The sequence below is a fragment of the Nomia melanderi genome, chromosome 2 (genome assembly GCF_051020985.1).
Source record: "Nomia melanderi isolate GNS246 chromosome 2, iyNomMela1, whole genome shotgun sequence".
Taxonomy (NCBI): Eukaryota; Metazoa; Arthropoda; class Insecta; order Hymenoptera; family Halictidae; genus Nomia; species Nomia melanderi.
The window spans coordinates 26350542-26369504 of NC_135000.1; the positions used below are offsets into that span (position 1 = coordinate 26350542).

General features: G+C 43.4%; 1 protein-coding gene across 6 annotated transcripts in view; it reads left to right on the plus strand.

Annotated features, from left to right (window-relative positions):
* Positions 1–18963, plus strand: part of Lrch (Leucine-rich-repeats and calponin homology domain protein) — a 56440-nt gene that overhangs the window by 21585 nt on the left and 15892 nt on the right. For all 6 annotated transcript variants that reach the window (XR_013001393.1, XR_013001392.1, XR_004236259.2 and 3 more), the window contains exons 2-11: positions 7899–8043; positions 8132–8364; positions 10003–10139; positions 10969–11184; positions 11501–11665; positions 15336–15457; positions 15592–15738; positions 17067–17467; positions 17543–17694; positions 18513–18650. Coding sequence is in view for 3 of the 6 variants with exons in the window: in XM_076374201.1 (XP_076230316.1) it covers positions 7899–8043; positions 8132–8364; positions 10003–10139; positions 10969–11184; positions 11501–11665; positions 15336–15457; positions 15592–15738; positions 17067–17467; positions 17543–17694; positions 18513–18650 (1856 nt within the window). In the remaining 3 variants the exon portion in view is untranslated. The remainder of the gene's footprint in view (positions 1–7898; positions 8044–8131; positions 8365–10002; positions 10140–10968; positions 11185–11500; positions 11666–15335; positions 15458–15591; positions 15739–17066; positions 17468–17542; positions 17695–18512; positions 18651–18963) is intronic.

Genomic DNA, 18963 nt, shown 5'->3' on the forward strand with positions numbered 1-18963 from the left:
GTCGCGACGCGCGAGAACGACGGCGAAAGTCAATTACCTCGCGCGCAAGGTGCAGCCGTTCTGCGTTTCTGATCGATGAAGCGGACCCACGCCGCGACGCCACCGGCAGCGTGACGAGAAAAAGAAACGGTGGATTCTTTGTTGCCTCGGTCACCCGTGGCCTTGGAACGAAAGGACGAGGCGCAGGATGAATGTCTTCATTCGGTCCTCTTCGAAGGACGCGATCGCGGCACGCGGAACCAATCCGATTTCCATCGAGCCGCGTCTCTCGGGCCGTTGCGATCTGGATGCATACACGCTTCGCGTGCGTCCTTGGATCCTATCGTGGATGAAACGCTAATTAACGAGCTGAATGCCGCACGATTTCGCAGAGCGAAGTACACAAAACGGAAAGAGTTTAACATTAAACGATCTGATTGAATTGCATCGTCATTATTGCATATTCATCGAGCTGAACGTCGTTACATTAGCTTGCATTATTCGTAATATAGAAATGTTTCTAAATAATCATTGTTCAATTGAGTGAACTATATTAACCCTTTGCTAACGAATATCGACATTTCAACGAGATGAAATTTTCATATTTGGAAGTCTACGTCGCAAACGAATGATTTAATTAATGGAATCGCAAGAGATTAGCACGTAGTTTCCTATTTTTCTATTGTTCAAGTAATTGTGATAGAATTTAGCTTCACGTGTTGAGGGTTTTGTATATTTCAGAGAATCTTCGTCCTCAAAGGGTTAATTCGATTTGTTGGACGTCACCGGTGACCTCCACGGCATTCAACGTGTTAAAACTATAGACAGTACTCTAGAATTATCCATATATCGATCGAAGAAGAAACAAACGTGCTGGACGAATGGAATGCTCGGTTCCTGCTCGGTGTAACGTTAAGACTCGTATGCTCGGAACAGTTTTCTTCATTAAGCGGAAACTAGAAGGTCAAGGTTCTTCATAATAATTGCTACAATCTTTCTTGTGTCTCATACATCCAACTAGATTCGGTTCGATGCGTCACTAACGAATGTTCCAGTTTATGCGGCGAACAGTGTCGCTCGAATTTGGTGACGTGGCAGTCGAATTAATTGCGATTTAGTTTCGTAGATACATTCGTTAGAAGTATTCATCGTTAATAATGCACTGGTAAAAGAAAACATTCGGGGCGATTGAATTACGTTGTCTATAGGAAATTCTAATCGAAATTTTAAAAACAGTCATTTGACTGGTCGCGGTAGGAATGGTGTTAACCCACGAAGACAGCGCCTGGTCGCGTACACGATCAGGCACCTCCCAGCAGTCCGCGCGACATCGAATAGCCTAGAGCCAACGACGATGCATCGATGTCTAAATGTCGGGACGCATAGATGTCAGCGTCGCTTCGGAAATTAGTCGTCGGACGCTTCCAGCGGCGCCAACTGGAGCAAAATTGAATCCGTTCCAGCCGCTTGGATCCGTGGCTTCGTTAACGGCGTTCCTCGTTATCGAGCATTAGTTCCCAATGCGCTCGCCCCGTCCCGAATGATTTTATTTTCCACGAGGAGAACTCGCCGAGAGGGTGCGGTGTTCCATGGGACACCTTGCGCTCTCCCGGCGCACGGCCCGACCGACCGGCGAGAACCCCCTAGCGCGATATTTGCTATGGGGGCGTTATCGATCGGCCGACCCTCTGTTTCCACGGTTTCACGGCGGCCCTTATGCCGCCTCTTACAACCCCATACGCATCCCGGCAAGGATAACTTAACGTCGTTACAGTATTTTCCTCGGGGTTCCATTCGCCTGCCATCGGATTAACCGTTTGAGAGCCACTGGACTCGGCGAAAATCTGATCGCTGTTCCGCCGAGTGCGAACGCGTTTTTCTTTTATTTCAGATTGGGACACGGAAGATGGGGAGCTTTTCTGATTGAACTTAACCCTCTGTGAGCCGAATTTTTTTTCATGATTATAACAGAACCTATACAGTACAAAACTAACACGTTCCCTTCCGCGTGGGGCGTATGACATTAATATCAGTATGAAATTATCAGCGTATTCAATAGTTTTAATAATTTTATTCAAACGAATGTATCTTGTAGCTTTGAAGTTACAATGACGTTGAACGTAAACTCTTGTGTGTACAAAAGTTTAAGTTGATCAATTATTTAATGGCATTCGTCAGTTTTCAATGAAAAATTAAATAAATCTATTTAACCCAGTATATTGATGTGTGACTTCAAAGTCACACGGGCCTACAGAGGGTTAACCCTTTGCACTCGAAAGTTTTCCACTGGAAATATCCAACGTTTTCCGACGAGATCTAAACGATATTGTTTGAAGCTAATCTAACGATGAATCACACGTAAATTAAGCAACGAAGCTATTTTATTTAAATATTTCACATAGCAATACAAAGTTCAATTTAAAGTACTAAATATTCAACTTCATAGTTTTGTTATATTAAATCAAGGGTTAATATATTTTTAACCCTCTGCGGACGAATGTCGGCGTTTTGCTGAGATCAAACTTCCATGTTTGGAATACACAGTTGTGAACAAATGATTTAACTGTTCGAACAGCAAGAAATCAGTACACAGTTTCCTTATTCTCTATGATTTAAGCATTCAGTGTTTAATTCAGCAGAATTTGCAAAAGGTTTTGTATACTTTCAACAATCTTGTAACTTGCGAGAAAGAATTAGGAATTCGATTTTGTCATTTTAGTTTGGATTTGTGCTATATATATCTAAAATGTTACATTAATGTAGGACTGGCAATTAAACGGTAGACTAAAGATCCCACATTATCGGAGCGCGCAATGTGTCATCGCTTTGACTACGGTTATCGACCGGAGCTTCCAATTAGAAGAAAATAATTAGGACTCGGAAGATAATTGATTTCGAATACAACTAGATAATAGGGTAATATAAGAATTTTCATATCAAAGAATTAATAATTCTGGCTTTGTACCCTTGCTATAGAAAATGATACGTGAATGATGATTTTCGTGACAGTCAGTGTGTTAACACTAGAACTACCAAGCGATTAGAGCGACTATTCCTAATTTCCTATAAAACTTAGAACGATCTCTCGAGATGATTCGAATCTCCTCGATCAGTGACGCAACGAGTCTCTCTAAAAACGAAGAGATCATTCTGTTGCCTAAGTGTTGACCCGTATCCGATATGCGTCACGTTGAGACGTGACATTACACTTTTTACCATACCAAAGGTCCGTCACTCGTACGACATGATACACCATTCCTCGACATCCGACGACCTACCGGCACCATTGAGAATCCGTCGTCGTCCCACAAGGGTTAAGACACGACCTCCGGACGCGGTTGCGGTCTGCGACATCGATTGCCCCCGTAAGAATGACCGCAACAGTCGCGAACGCGCAGCGGATGCCACGGTTTGGGTTTCCACGCCGCGGAGGAAACTATTTTCCGCTCGGCCGGGGGTCTCTTCGCCCTAGAATTAGCGCGGAGTGAATTTTTGCGCTTGGTCGTTGACCCTTCGCTTATTGTAGCCGGCGTTTCGTGACGCGACACGCCCCGAGACCGCGACCGCCACCTCCTTCAGCCTCAAGGATTTGCGAAAAAGTGCTCCGTACCTAACGCGACCTTTTGGACCGTGACGAGGGCTCGCTAGAAGAGCAGCGATCCTCTTCAGTGCCTTCTGCGCTGGCATTTCGCTCGCTGCGTCCTCGTGCTCGTGCATTATCAATCCTCAGAAGAAATGCTCCATTTCACTTGGCAACGCAATATATCTTCACCTTTACGCTCTCTTCTCCTCTCTCGTTTCCTTTGTAACCGAGTTACAAAGGAGAAAGGATCATTGTCGCTGAACATTGCTCATTGTTTCATCTACGCCTCACGAGAACTCCCATTTGAATAGGTTACTACATACGGCAATGCTCGGTCAACTATATGTTGATTTTCAATGGCAACCATTGGAATTTTCGAAACCAGCTTACTGGATTAACCCTTTGAATCCGAAACCCATATATACACTCTCTCTGTCGATATATATGAAAGACGAATATACGCCCTCCACTATCAATGCAAATGCCATGTAGGTTTACGCGTTGATACATGTGTTAGAATATACGTACAAGTTGATCATTAAATCGGTTTTATTATCTTATTATCCACAATCGTTAATACCTTCATTATCACGTTGAAATTGTCTAAGATCTCTTTCTCATTATAACTTCCAGACTTCTCTTTTACATTTCATTACCAACGAAAACTAGAGGAATCTGCATTTGTCAGCGAACAATCGCACCAACTGACAGAAGATCGCGCGGTCTGTACTGATGCTGCTCGACGATCGTGCAGTTAAAAGGTTGAACAGCGATACGTCCGCTTTTTCATTCCAGCAGGCAGATAGCGAGCGTGCAACAGAGTTGGCCGAGCAGGTAGATAAAGTTTTAACACGGAAACCGCGAGGCGGAAGGTTTACCACCGTCCTTCCGGTGCGATTGTCTCGAGCGAGCGTCACCGGCGCGTCACCGCCGCGATCGAGCCGGTTAAACGCGGCTCGATATTCCGGTCGCGTCGCGTTTTATCAGCTCGGAGGAACGATCCGACGCGACGTGCCGGTCCCTCAGCATTATTTCGATTATCGGGAACACCGAGACACCGACGGATGCCGGGGACCACGCCCATGCGACTCGCGGTATCGCGCCACGCCGCGCCGCGCCACGAAATTCGCCTGGTTCAGCTTTGCGCGAACGTTCGCGTGCCACACGGACGCGGTAGTATCGATCTCCCCGTTCACCGGACCTCGACCTTGGTCCTTGGAACTGGCCGGTGCATCGACCCCTTCGTGGAACACCCTGTAGCAGACCACGTCGCGGCTGATTACGATTTTTAGCGGGCGCCCGCGCGCACAACGGGCCGCGTTCACCGTTAGCGCCGGAAGTCTGCTCGACGTTTCCTCACGCGAATGGAGCGTATTCGTTTGGAGCTGGAAGGGTTCGAGCTCTGACCGTTGATTTACGTGCGCGCGTGTGGTACACATGAAAATATTAAGTATATTAGGTATAGGTGAAACTCGCGAGATCTTAGCGATTAAAACAGAATTACTGTTAGTAATAAAGCAACGGTAATAAACGAGTCGCTTGGAAGCCGCGTGCAGAAGAGAAACATTGAGAAAATTAATGTTTGAGCTTCTGATATTATTATACAATATACACAGAAACTATAGAAGGGATTTCTGGGAAAACGAAGGAACGAGTAAATCCTTTAATAACTAGAAAAAATGTTATTGCATTAACATTCAGAAGAATCGGAGAATATCAGAAAATGAAGTTAACCGCGTTGGCTGCTGCGCGACTTTACAGCGCTCGAGTCGGTTGAGAACCACTGGCGGCTCTGACTGAAACTCCGACGACGACTCAACCGCTTTTCACTGTTTATTAGTAACGTTTCGATGTTTTTATTCGTATCGTCGGTTTGTCTCGGTGTAACGTGTATCGTATTACACGAGTACGCTTATGATCCCCATAAGAATGTTCTCAACGAGCTATGGCATGAGAAACGGTGGTTTCCGATGTTTTCAAAGGAAAGGGCGATCGATTCGGTCATCTTGCAGAGTGCAGCGGTTTCTACCGGAACGTTTCATTTGTGTTTGATTTTAGTGCAGACTTTGCACGAATTCTGTTTCCACGGGGGCAAATAATGGCAATGGTCTGGGAGCGGTATAGGGGTTGCTATTCGCGTCTTCATCGAGCACGAACGGGCCGACGCCCTTGCTCGGCGATTATGCGACCGACCGTGCTCCGATGGTTCCACGCTCCGCGTTTCCACCCCATGGATTCGTGACCGTTCCCGGCGTGGGCGTATGCTATTTCTCCATCTGTAAATGGCGATGACGGTAATTCGTCCGTATCGACGCACCCGCCGTGAAGCTTGTAAAAGGAGGAACGCACTGTCAATAAAATAACGATGACGAATGGTGATTCGAATCGTTTCCAGCGGCGCTATTTCGAAATCCTGAACGGTAACAAAATCACGTGGAACGGCTACACGGAAATACAAGAATTCCACGTGCGGCCCTATAGAATCATCGAACGGGCTTGAAAAACAGAGAAACCAAAGGGGGTAGCTTCGACGAGAACTCCGTACCATTGATCGATCCGCGAATTTCCTTGTTCCGATCCGGCAAACCGAATACGCAGTTCATTCCCAATTTCCGAGGGCGTACCGTGATTTCCCTGGGATTAACGTTGTCCAGCGTTTAGCGCTTATACACGCGCTGTTCGGAAAGTTTGCGTCCTATTCGTGGTAGTACCTTTTTTTCCGTTTAAAGCTTCATTGAAACTCTCGACGGAGAGTTACAAAGCTGTATTTGAAATTTACTGCTAACATTTTGCTATCGGCAATGAACAATACTGATTTTTGTTCAATTAATCTGGAAATCATCGCGAATCTTACTCGTTGTATGGCAAGGTGTTAAGTGAACAGTAGTACTTATATTTCATTAGAACACTGTAGAATATAATAAATTGAATGTATAACATCATATGTTTCGATTATATTTTTGAAAGAGTTTACGTACAAGTTGTCACGCTTGAATATTCGGTCTGCGGCGCATCGTTTCAATGTTTAACGGTGAGAGACAGTTTGTATTCGAGGTGGTAGTTGGTTCGGTCTGTCGGTCGAGTGGCGCGTTCGATCGGTAGGCGTGGAGACTCGAAAAGTTGGCACGGAGGGAAACGACGCCGAGTCGAACTCTGTTGGCCGACCAACCCCTGGAGAAGCCAGGAACACACAGACGGTAGTTATTGATCAGAAAGGAGGTCCGAAGCCGGGAGCAGCTGAGCCACCCTTATCCTTTTCCTAGGTTTCGAGGCTGTGCACGCACGTGGCCGTCGCTCGCACCCCATTCATAAGAACCCCCAGCGGACACGAAGGCCACCCCTAACCGGAGCACACAGCTGTTGCCACGGGAATCCTACCAATGTTCCCAATTAATCGGCCCTTCTTGAAACGACGAGAACGTTCGGTTCTCCATTTCGCGATGTTTCCGGGAACCCGGAAACAACACTAGAAATTCGATAGGTCTCCTCTAATTCCTGATATCCTAACGTGTAATATTATAAATATTCTACATTTCTATGTCTAATTATAAATATTCTAATATTGGTAGTACCTAATTAAGACACTAGAGATTTGATGAGTCTCCACTAATTTCTAATATATTAACGTCTAATATCATAAATATTCTAACATTTCTATGCCTTACCACAAATATACACTGTCAATATTCTAATATAGGTAGTACCTAATTAAAACATTAGAGATTCGATGAGTCTCCACTAATTCCTGATATCCTAATGCCTAATATTATAAACATTCTAACATTTCTATTTCTAACTATAAATATATAGTGTAAATATAATATCCTAATTCCCAATTCCTAACATCCTAACGTCTAATATCATAAATACTCTAACATTCCCATAACTACAAATATACACTGTCAATATTCTAATATTCCTGGTACCCAGTCAAAACACTAAAAATTTGGCGAGTCTCTTATTCCTAACATCCTACCGTCTAATATCATGAATACTCTAACATTCCCATAACTACAAATATACACTGTCAATATCCTAATATTCCTAGTACCCAGTCAAAACACTAAAAATTTGGCGAGTCTCTTATTCCTAACATCCTACCGTCTAATATCATGAATACTCTAACATTCCCATAACTGCAAATATACACTGTCAATATTCTAATATTCCTAGCACCTAGCCAATACACTAAAAATTTGATTCTCCACTAACTCCTAACATCCCATCCTAATATTACAAACATACTCCCACGCTTCGTTACAAACACATAAATATCCCAATAGTTCCACTAACAATACACAAGAAATTTAATCAACCCGTCGTAATTCGGTTGCAGATCTGTCGAAGAACCGTTTCGCTGAGCTACCAGAAGAAGTCACCGAGTTCCCGTTCCTCGAGAAGCTTCATCTCTACCACAATGCCATAAGAATAATACCGGAAACAGTGTCGATGCTCCAGTCGCTCAACTACCTCGATCTTAGGTACGCGACGCAACTCTCAGCGTGATATTTATTTCGACAGGAAGGATGCGGGCGAAATTAACGAGCTTCGGCGATCCTCTGTTCACAGTCGGAACCAATTGACGTCGCTACCTCGGGAGATATGCAGGCTACCGCTCCAAACGTTACTGGTCGCTCACAATAGATTAGCATCGTTGCCGGACGAATTGGGCAGAATGTCGGCGCTGGCCGAGCTCGACGCTGGCTGCAACGAAATTGCGAACCTGCCGCCCAGGATGGGCGATCTCGCGAGGCTCAGGTCCCTGGACCTGAGGAGCAACATGCTCGTGCACCTGCCCATTGGTGAGTCCCCTCGACATCACTGACGAACCTGATTGACCCTCCGACTGCCACGTAAGAATTAACACTTTGCCGATGCAGACAAACTTTATAATGGAAATGGAAACGGAAATATTCAACATTTTCTGACGAGATACAGGCGATAGTTTGAAACTAATTCAACGATAATTCGAAGCGATAATAAAACGAGAGTAATTGAATTGCGTTATCATTGTTACAGGTTTATCTTGTCGAATGTCACTGCATTAGACGGTATTTCTTATAATATAGAGAAGTTTCCGAATAATCATTGTTTAATCGTATGAATCATAGTAATTTTTGGTTGTCACCTCATGACATCCAACGTGTTAAATAATCATCGAACAAAGGAACTATGTGCCGATTGCTTGCTGTTCAAGTAGTTCAACCATCTGTTTACAACCTAGTACTACAAACATGACAGTTTGTTCTCGGCAAAGTATTGACATTCGTTCGCAAAAGATTAACCCTTTGAACTCTGTAGGTTCTAATATTGCATCAGGAATGAAAAAAAAAAATATTAGATATTCTAATGAATCTTAACCCTTTGCACTTGAAAGTTACTCAATGGAAATATTCAACATTTCCTGACGAGATATAGGTCATATTGTTTGAAACTGATTTAACGATAATTCATAGATGAATTAAGCGTGTTAAGGGTGTTTCATTTAAATATTTCACGTAGCAGTGCAAACTTTAGTTTGAAATATTACATATTCAACTTCATAGTTTTTGTATCGAATCACCTGGTGACTGAAAGTCACCTCTCAAGTGCAAAGGGTTAAGTCATTTGAAATGTTCGGAGTGCAAAGGGTTAATTTCTATGCTGAAGGTACTCCGACACACTGCTTCCTCTGGAACGTTGTTTTGAATACTTAATTTAACCCTTTGCACTTTGTAGGCTCCACTATGACGCCATTTCTACTATTAAATATTTTAATGAATAAATTTAGAACTACCCTAAGATTACTGAATCTTCTATACATCAAAATTTTGTATCAAGAAGGAACAAGAAATCTAAGAGATGTTGCAATGTAACATTTTTCATTTATGCTAGGGATACTATTAAAACGGCTTGGAGTTGGTACATTACAAAATCATCTGAATTTCTAAGGGTTAACCCTATGCACTTCGTATAAGCGATTCACGAGTGTCACAGGTTCGACAGTCAAAGGGTCAACATTCAAAGTGAAAACACGTTCCCGACACATCGAATTGAATTCCGTTGAACTCCCAGCAACGGCAGCGAAGAATTTCGACTTTTCAGTTTCCGTTCCATCAACGAAATTGGTTTGACCGCGCGGGACATTAATGATAATGTTCCTTCGGCGATTGCCTACGTCCTTCCGTGGAAAATACAGTGTAAACCGAAACGATTCGAACGTTGCGCGTCCACTCTCGGAATCCTCGTGGCCATCATCAACGGAAACGCTCAGCCGGGTGAACGTTTCTTTAATGCACGCATTAAAGCTCTTTTTCATCGTTTCTCCGTCGACCCTTCTCGCCGAGTCAGCTAGTTTTTTATCAGTCGAACATTCGACGAATCTCGGTAGCTTTTTCCTCGCGGAGACACGTCACGCCTCGACATTCAACACTGAACGCAAACGTGAACATCTTCCGCAGAACTGACGTACCTGAGACTGGTGAAGTTGGACATCAGCGGCAACCGAATATCCGTGCTGCCGAACGAGATGAGGAAGATGAAGAGCCTGGTCGACTTCCGGCTGTCCGATAACCCTTTAACCTCGCCGCCTGCCTCGGTGAGCAAACGTTCCTTCGTCGGGGACATTTCTCTAGAAACGAAGCAGCGTACGAATCGGTGCTTCCAGGATCAACCTTCAAGGATGAGCCTGGGAAAGTCCCATAAAGTTTACGTCTTCGAGGCTCAACCTTAACCCTTTTAGTGCCAGCGACGATAAGCTCATAGAAACCAAACTAAGAATGATATCTACATAATTCAAAAAATTCTTGCAGTGAAATTAAACCATCTGTAACATTTATAAATTTATTTTGAGATAGAGTTCTCCCGCAATGTATAGTAAGGCGCTATTGGATGCGCAACGATATATCGTCGCTGGCACTTTCGTGTTGCGAACGCGTAAATTTGACGCAGATTGAATTTTACAAACATTATTTCGTAAAATAATGTTTATAATCAGTTTTCGATCCAATTACACGAATCTGAACCCTGATTGTCAATTTCTACATCTACAATTTCCAAAATCTAAATGAACGAATATCAACGAATAAACTGAACAATAAATGCTCGTAAACCTAGTGTTAACCCTTTCGCGACGGCGTACCATACTTCGCCACTTTTCGCGACTGCGCGGCTGACCATACTCTGTCGCCCACTGTTCGCTAAATTGTGTATCTCATTTTCCGTGTTGCCTAATGCCAGTACTAGCTTTATTTTGAGTTATTGAAATAAAACAATAATATAATTACGGTTCACCAACAAGTGACCGCCGTATATACGCGGCACCCGTCGCGAAAGGGTTGAAGACTTTAACCTTCGCAGCTGAAAGTTCCACGACTAATCATCGATTCTCATCATCCTCAGTTACCAATCTGTTAATTCACCCGCAGCTATGCATTCGCGGGCGAACGCACATCTTCAAGTACTTGGAGAGACAGGCGGCGAAGCACGAGAGGGCCAGAGGCGGCCGCGGCAGGAGGACGCCGCTGGACGTGAGAGGTCACGCGACCCTGGACACGCGGTCCCACAGGCGACACAACGTCGACAGCGGGTACAGCACCAGCGATGGCGTCGACAAACGCTGGTCCCAAGAGATCCACAGCGCGGTTAGTTTCCTCGCGGTTCTACTCGCCCTCTCCTTAACTCTGCGCTTCTTCTCTCGGCTGTACAGCATGCTTTTCGCCAGCCGGCCCGTAGATCCCGGCGTAGATTACTTTGAGCCGGCGTAGCACACACTTTGTCTCCCCTCCTATCCGAACATGTAGATATCGAACGCTAAACATAGAGAGAAAGAGAGAGAGAGAGAGGGAGTATACTTACAAATAAAATTAGCGTCGGACGCACGCAAAATATGAAACCAAGCACGCACGATGTCGACGACTTTCTCGTAGTACCTCCTGCTGGACACGTTTTTGCGCGCAGGTGCACGACGGAGAGATTCGAGGTCTATGGCGGCAAGAATGTTCGCCGCTTTCGATCACTCTGCCGCACGAGCATGCGATCGTGAACGGATCCTGCAGCGGGACCTCCACCCCGAGCACCATCTCGCCCGGCGAGCACACGTCACTCGAGGACGAGCTTGGCAAGGTAGGTTAAGGCGAGAACAACCGTTCGTTCGTTAAGCTAGCCGTCCATTTTAGAGCGGAACCGTCGCGAGTCACTCGCGATGGAACTACCGGATGGATCCGAATTAACGGTCCTGATTTCTTTCGATTGTTAACCCTTTGCACTCCAAAGGTGCCTGTCGGTCACCACTCGATTGGCGCATCAAAATTGTTAAATTTTGTACTTAACGTTAAGTCTTGAGTAATCTGTCGATACGTGAAATGTGGAAATAAAATTCCATTGTTCCCCTTATTTTGGGAATAGATTCCTCGTTGTTAGTTTAAAAGAATGTCATCTATATCTCATAAGAATAAATTGAATATTTCTAGTGTCAAATTTTCAGAGTGCAAATGGTTAACACTAGAACTACCGTACCAGTCAGAATGATTGGTTTCGATTTTTTAGCAATTATTGATATCTTCGAAGCATTGAATATTCGAAATGACTTTGGAAATAGTTTCATTTGAGTACTATAATGAATGTCTGAAGAAACTGAAAATCTGTTACAATTTTTATAAGAATTGCTTATTAATGGTATTAACCCTTTGCACTCGAGAATATTTTTCTCAATGAATATTCATTATTTTCTGATGAAATGTCAATGATATTTTTTGCAATTAACGTAAAGACATACCTTGCGTAAATTAAGTGACAGAACTGTTTTCTTCATAAAGATATACGAGATATAAGAAAGATAGTGGAGCAATTACTAAGAAGAATCTTGATTTCTCAGTTTCTGGTTAATGGAGAAAACTGCTCCAATAAATTATTAATGACAAAGCTGCCGTATCGACCAGAGTTGAGAAATATATCATAGGCCAAGGGGTTAAAAGAGAAATGATGGTTATTTGAGAAACTATTGAAGACGTTGATTTTGTAATATCCAAATTATATTGTAAGTCAGTTAAGATTTTAACCGTTTGAGTGCGGATCTTTGAAAAAACCTGGTTGAAAGGTGGCAAACTTTCCTATTTTTACGTGAAAAGATTGAAAAATAGGCGATCGTTCCGTTTTTCCATTTCGAAACAAGAAATGACAAGGAAGATAAATAATTAAAAGGAAGACAAATAAATTTGATTCTACGAACCGATAGAGTGCACTTTTAGACAGTAACGGAGAAGCGGACGTGCTTCCCACTCAAATGGTTAACACGTTGAATGCCATGGGGGTCACCGGTGACCCCCAACCAAATCGAATTACTATAGTTCACTCAATTGGACCATGATTATTTGAAAACATTTCTATATTATAAATAATGCTAACTAATGTGGTGACATTCAGCTAGATGAACCTGCAAGAATAACAATGCAACTCAATCAAATGATTTGATATTATATTTTTTCCATTTCAAGTATTCTGTACCATGAAATCGTGCGGCATTCAACGTGTTAAGTGAAGTGTTCAGGTTACTTTATTTCCCTAGAAATTTTTCATATAATTTGATACCATTTTCAGTGTTTAACCAGTCAACTGTTTGACGAGTACACACGTCATTGTAAAGCTTGATACGATACTAATTCTTCCAGTGATGAATTCTTTTTTCCACATAAACATGCAATTCTTTGTTTCGCTTTGATCCTTCATTAACCCTTTGCACTCGGAAGTTTCTTACTAGAAATATTTAACATTCTTCGACGAGGCAAAGACGATATTGAGATTAACTCGAAGAGAAATCGCCAGTATATTGAGGAAAACTATTTTATTCTATTTCACGTATCAAGGCACCATACAAAGTTTAACATAAAACTATAGAATCTGATATTTAATGTCTCTCTAATGTCTCTCTCGTAATGAAAGTACATTAATTATTTAACGTACTCTCAGTCATCACCTGATTTGATACAATAAAACTAGAATCTGTTATTTAATTGTATCAAATCAGGTGATGACTGAGAGTCACCTCCCGACTGCAAAGGGTTAAAATATACTCTACGCGCATCCTTCGTTCGACGAGTACACGCTCCATTTTACTTTATTGCAGAACGAGAGGTTTTTCCAACTAAATTCCACAGTTAACTAGTTAACAAAATAATAATTACAAATGAACAACATCCATTCTCTTATTTATCGCAAGCAGCTGTACGCCTGTCGTATGCATTGACGGCTTTACGAGGGCGTATATATATTCGCAGTGGAAAGGTTAAGCGCTCGGTAGTTCCAATGCGAAGAGTAACGATCGGTTCGACAGTGCACTTGAATAGCGACTGTCAGGGTGTCCGCTCGCAGAAGGTGCCCTCGGCGACTCGCGGCGGTTTTACTTTCAAACGGACGCGTACCTCCGTACGGTCCTCCCGCGGTTTCCTCGGTCCGCGACTGGCTCTCTTCGCGCGGATTTTGTAACGCCCGGAGGAGTCTACACCGAAACGAGCCGCGCGTGATACAACGTCTATATTTAGCGATTGAATAGAAGCCGCGCGCCCCTTGCAAATGATATCTGTGTTGTCGCGGCGCGCTTGGCCCTCGTTCAAGCCTCGTTGAATGACCTTAACCCATTGAAAGAACTCGCCGCGGCCCGACGCACGCAGCGTCCCTCGCGATTGATGCACGCCTGACAGCCCAAGTATCCTGCGTCGCCGTCGAATCGGCATTCGGAAGGAATGCAGCCGCGCGACGATCAATCGATACCCTAAGAACGCTAGGTGCGAACGCGTCGATTTGACGAGTTTTGCCATTTAACTGTGGAAACGATTCAAACGACTTCGTCGATTTTCATTGGAGCAAAGGAATATGCAATTGTCTGGTTTCAACCCTTATCGGACGCTAGATTTTTATACAGGATTCTTAGGTTGTGGTTGATTTTGGTAAATATGTGAAAATCGCGGCATTAATTGCTCCGTTGCTGATAACACATTGCGTACCGACTAATTTTCAGGAAACTGAATTGTGATGGCAATTTTCAGTGAGGTCAACTTATATTACTATACATAGAAAAACTCAGATATCATATTGTTATGTAATATATTTTAACCCTTAGCACTTCAGGTTGTTTTGTAATCTATCAGCAACTGCAACTAATTTTTATAGTATTCCTAGCGAAACTTGCTAATGACATTCCTTCGATCTTGTATTTTCCTTGCCGAATGTCATCGCGTTAGATAGTGTTATTTGCAATATAAAAATATTTGCGAATAACGATCGTTCAACTGACTGAATTATAATTCGATTTGGTCGGGGTCACCGGTGACCTCCACAGCATTCAACGTGTTAACACATTGCGTACCGGCAACGAGAAATCTCGGTTTTATATAAAGACACTTAGCTGTGCAACTTCGCTGATTACCACAGCATTGAATAAAATATAAAATTGAATTCGAATTAATTATCCATTTAAAATATATCACATAACAATATATCTGAGTTTTTCTATGTATGATATAAGTTGACGTTGAATTGGTTATGTCGATCATAGTTGAGAAAGAAATAGGGCAAGGGGTCTTCCAAACACGAACATTTCATGTCGTGTCGACACTCGTTCGCAAAGGGTTGAACCTCTAATTCCCAAGAAACTGTACAAACGTCCGCAAACCTATCGATAAAGATAAGGCGTTGAATCCCGAATGGCGATTCGACGGCGACCGGTTAGGCCGCTCCGCCACGTTCACCTCGTTACCTGTCAGTCCGTGCCTTCGCATCAACGTAACACTGTTCGCAGGCGATGATACTGCACGATCAATTGGAAAAGAGGAGGCTGGAGAGGAGCACCTCGGAGAACGGCGCCGACGTCAGAAGACCGATGACCTCTGGCCTCTATCACGCGTCAATTACGCCGCCGGGGTAAGCAAGCGACCCGTTCATAAGCCGATGAGAAACCGCTAGGCGCCGTAACGCGCCGCGTTAGTTAGCCCGTGCCGGCTCGTAACCGCGCTCCTGCCGCTTTTATACCTTTAACCGTTAATCTCCCGTTGCAGCCCCCTGGAGACCTCTCACTTGAACCAAGCCCCGTCGGCGTCGGCGAACACCCAGCCGGTTCAGCCTCTGCACAGCACGACCGCGAACGCTACCTCTTTGCTGAACGGAGACGAGAAGAGGCCTCTGAATCACATCCAAACGTACAGGTACGCGGGTCCACGGTTTCCTTTTTCGCGTCGTGGAGTGAATGATTCGTTGCGCGCAAGGGCGACCAGGATGTTTGGAAAATAGTGTGACTGGGTTTAGAAAATTTTTAGCTGCTGAAGGAATGCCAGGAAGAGTGGAACCGAGCGACTGGACCGCGAGAAAAGCGTGAATTTTGATTATGGACGAAAGATGATGAGAAGGATGCAAGGGTGAGAAAGCGAATGGGGGTGTGTTAGAAGCGGGTGGGAATGCGCGAGGGATCCAAACTGCAAAATATGCCCAAAACACCTTGACCAAATCATATCTTTCGAGACTGGAGGCTAAACGTCGATCCAGCTAAAACTCAGGCTAGAAACTTCAATAGGAAAAGACCACAATCAGGTCTCACAATCCAAGGAACTCAAATTCCCTGGTCCACATCAGTAATATATCTAAGCAATTCTGGAATCTAGCCATACAGGACAGAGCAAACAAAGCAATCGCCTGCCTCCGCACCCTTTACCCCCTTATTGACAGGGAAAGCAATCTAAAAATCCAAATTAAAAAACTGCTGTACACCTCAGTAGTCCGAGCAACTCTCACTTATGGATTCCAAGCCTGAGCTCCTGCTCACCCCTTCCATATTAACCTCTTAGGCACGGCTGAATTTTGCGCGGGGCTGTTTCTGACGGACAATGAGAGACGGACAAGTCAGTCTTTCTTCTTAGTATCGCTTCTGTTCGAATAAATTCCAGACTGTTCAATAGCCACATCGAAAACACGTGTTTCATGATGTTGATCGAAGCACATTTGAAGTATCTTAACGAGGTATCTTCAAATGCATCTTCAAGACATCGATTTTCCATCGAAGTTGCATAGAAACAGGGATGGAACTTCATAGATGAGAATTTCAAGGGGAATTTCATGTAGCATTTCGTGTAACGCGCGAAAGCGGCGATTTCCGCGGGATTCTATCAAAAATACAGAACACTCGGGAATATTCCGCCATATTGGAGGAATATGTAGATCCATTTCCACCGTACAATCGTTGGAACCTCCCATTCGGTTCCGGTTCCCGCTAAAACCAAGGTTAGCCGTCAATCTTCCGAAAGTCACGCGCGGCAGAATATTAACCGCTTTACGCGCGATCTAGCAACGAAATCGTTTGCGATTTCTCTCGGAACTTCGATTGCCCGTTGCGGGTCAGATAAAAGCTCGCCGCGCGTGAAAAAAATGCGGGCAGCGTAAAAAATACGGCGTATCGACCGACGAACGCGAAGGTGAATAGTCGAAGCTCCGGTGTCCTCCCGTAGTTCGGGGTCGTTTAATTCGTCGATGAACTTTCCAGGGAGTACAAGGAGGCGTTGAGACAACAGAGGGCGAGCGAGGGGCCCAGCGTGTACAGGCCCCGGGAACAGGTGACACCGCCCGGCAATGAATCGCAGAACAACGAGACGGACTCGAGCAACAATAAGGAAGCCGTCGCTCTGACCGGCAAACAGATCTTCAACGAGGAGAACGCCACGAAGAGACCAGTGCAGAAAGTGACGCCGTCGCGCATCAACTATCAAAACACGCCGATCATCAATGGCAGCAACAGCGAGTACAATAATAAGAATGGCAAGTACCTCGAGCAGCCGTACAAGAAGCCTAACTCGCCGATCAAGACCTCGACGAGCATTCTGTCCGCGGGCACTAGTCCCGGACACACTCCCAGACTAGTCAAAACTGCTGTTGGCTACGTGGAAGGTAATTTGATACGACGTTCTTTGATACGATGATTGACGTTGTTCGATTGAATGTAACGATCCTGATGTCTGACAGGTAACAAGAGTCCTAGCAGAAACGGCGGGAGCCCGAAGTCTCCGCGGTCGGTTACATGGAACAGCAACGTTCCGGAGAAATACTCGTTCACGATGAGACGGGAGTTCGAGCGTGCCAAGGAAGAGGCTGACTTGATAGAGCAGCTCAGGAATGTGAGTAGTCGACACGTTACCAGCGATTATTTCGGTGACGGTCTCAGTTATATCTTCTTCGATCCAAAGTCGTCTAGACAAAATGGAAAAGTGGAAGTGAAACGAGTCGTCGAGTTCCTAGATATAATGTAGTCTAGTTTCTAATAACAATATCTATAGGATTAATTTCATTTTCATTATGTAATTTCACTGAGCATTCTAAAATTCTTATGCACCCTATGTAACATGTACATAATTTCTAATATTATAATATAATATTTTTATAATATTTAATATTATATATAATATTAATATATTATAATATTAATATTTTATAATATTTAATATTATATATAATATTAATATATTATAATATTAGAAATTATATATATATTACATAGGGGGCATACGAATTTTAGAATGCTCAGTGAAATTACATAATGAAAATGAAATTAATCCTATAGATATTATTTGAAATTAGAGACTACATTATATCTAGGAACTCGACGACACGTTTCAGTTCCATTTTTATATTTTCCTTAGGAGAAATATTTTTATAATATTTAATATTATATATAGTATCAATATAACATTTTTACAATATTTAGTATTATATATAATACTAATATAATATTTTTATAATACTTATTATAATACATGAAGTGATATTTCAAATTTAAAATGGCCCCGTTTAAAGATCAAATTGCCCCACGTTGGGAAACACTGACGTAAAATATAGGATTACGGCCGTGACAAATACGTGACTGGTGGCGAGCGTGTTAATCGCCAGCGGTAGTGGAAGTTTAATCGAATCGTTTGAACCTCGAATCACTTTTCAGCATATAGAGACAAGGCTGAAAATGGCGCTGCCGGAAGACCTCGCTCCGGCGCTGACGGACGGTGTCGTCCTCTGTCACTTGGCGAACCACGTGAAGCCACGGTCGGTTGCCAGTATTCACGTTCCTTCGCCTGCAGTGGTAAGCATCTCCTGGTTATATTAATCGTTTGGATGCTAAACAACTTTTGTGGACATTTACCAAAATTGCGGAAGCGATTGGGTGTGTGCAAAAAAATTAATAAGAGTTATCTAACGAGATCACAAACATTGTGTTATTACAAGAAAATATTAAAAAATAATATTCAAATAAATTTACTTTGATTCATTTCTTGAAAAACAGTAAGAAAATTATAATTGTTACTGATAAACAGAAGCGCTTGCGCTCTCCGCAATTTTGGCACAACACAAGAGCGCTATAGCGTTCCTCAGCACTCAAACGGTTAACACGTTGA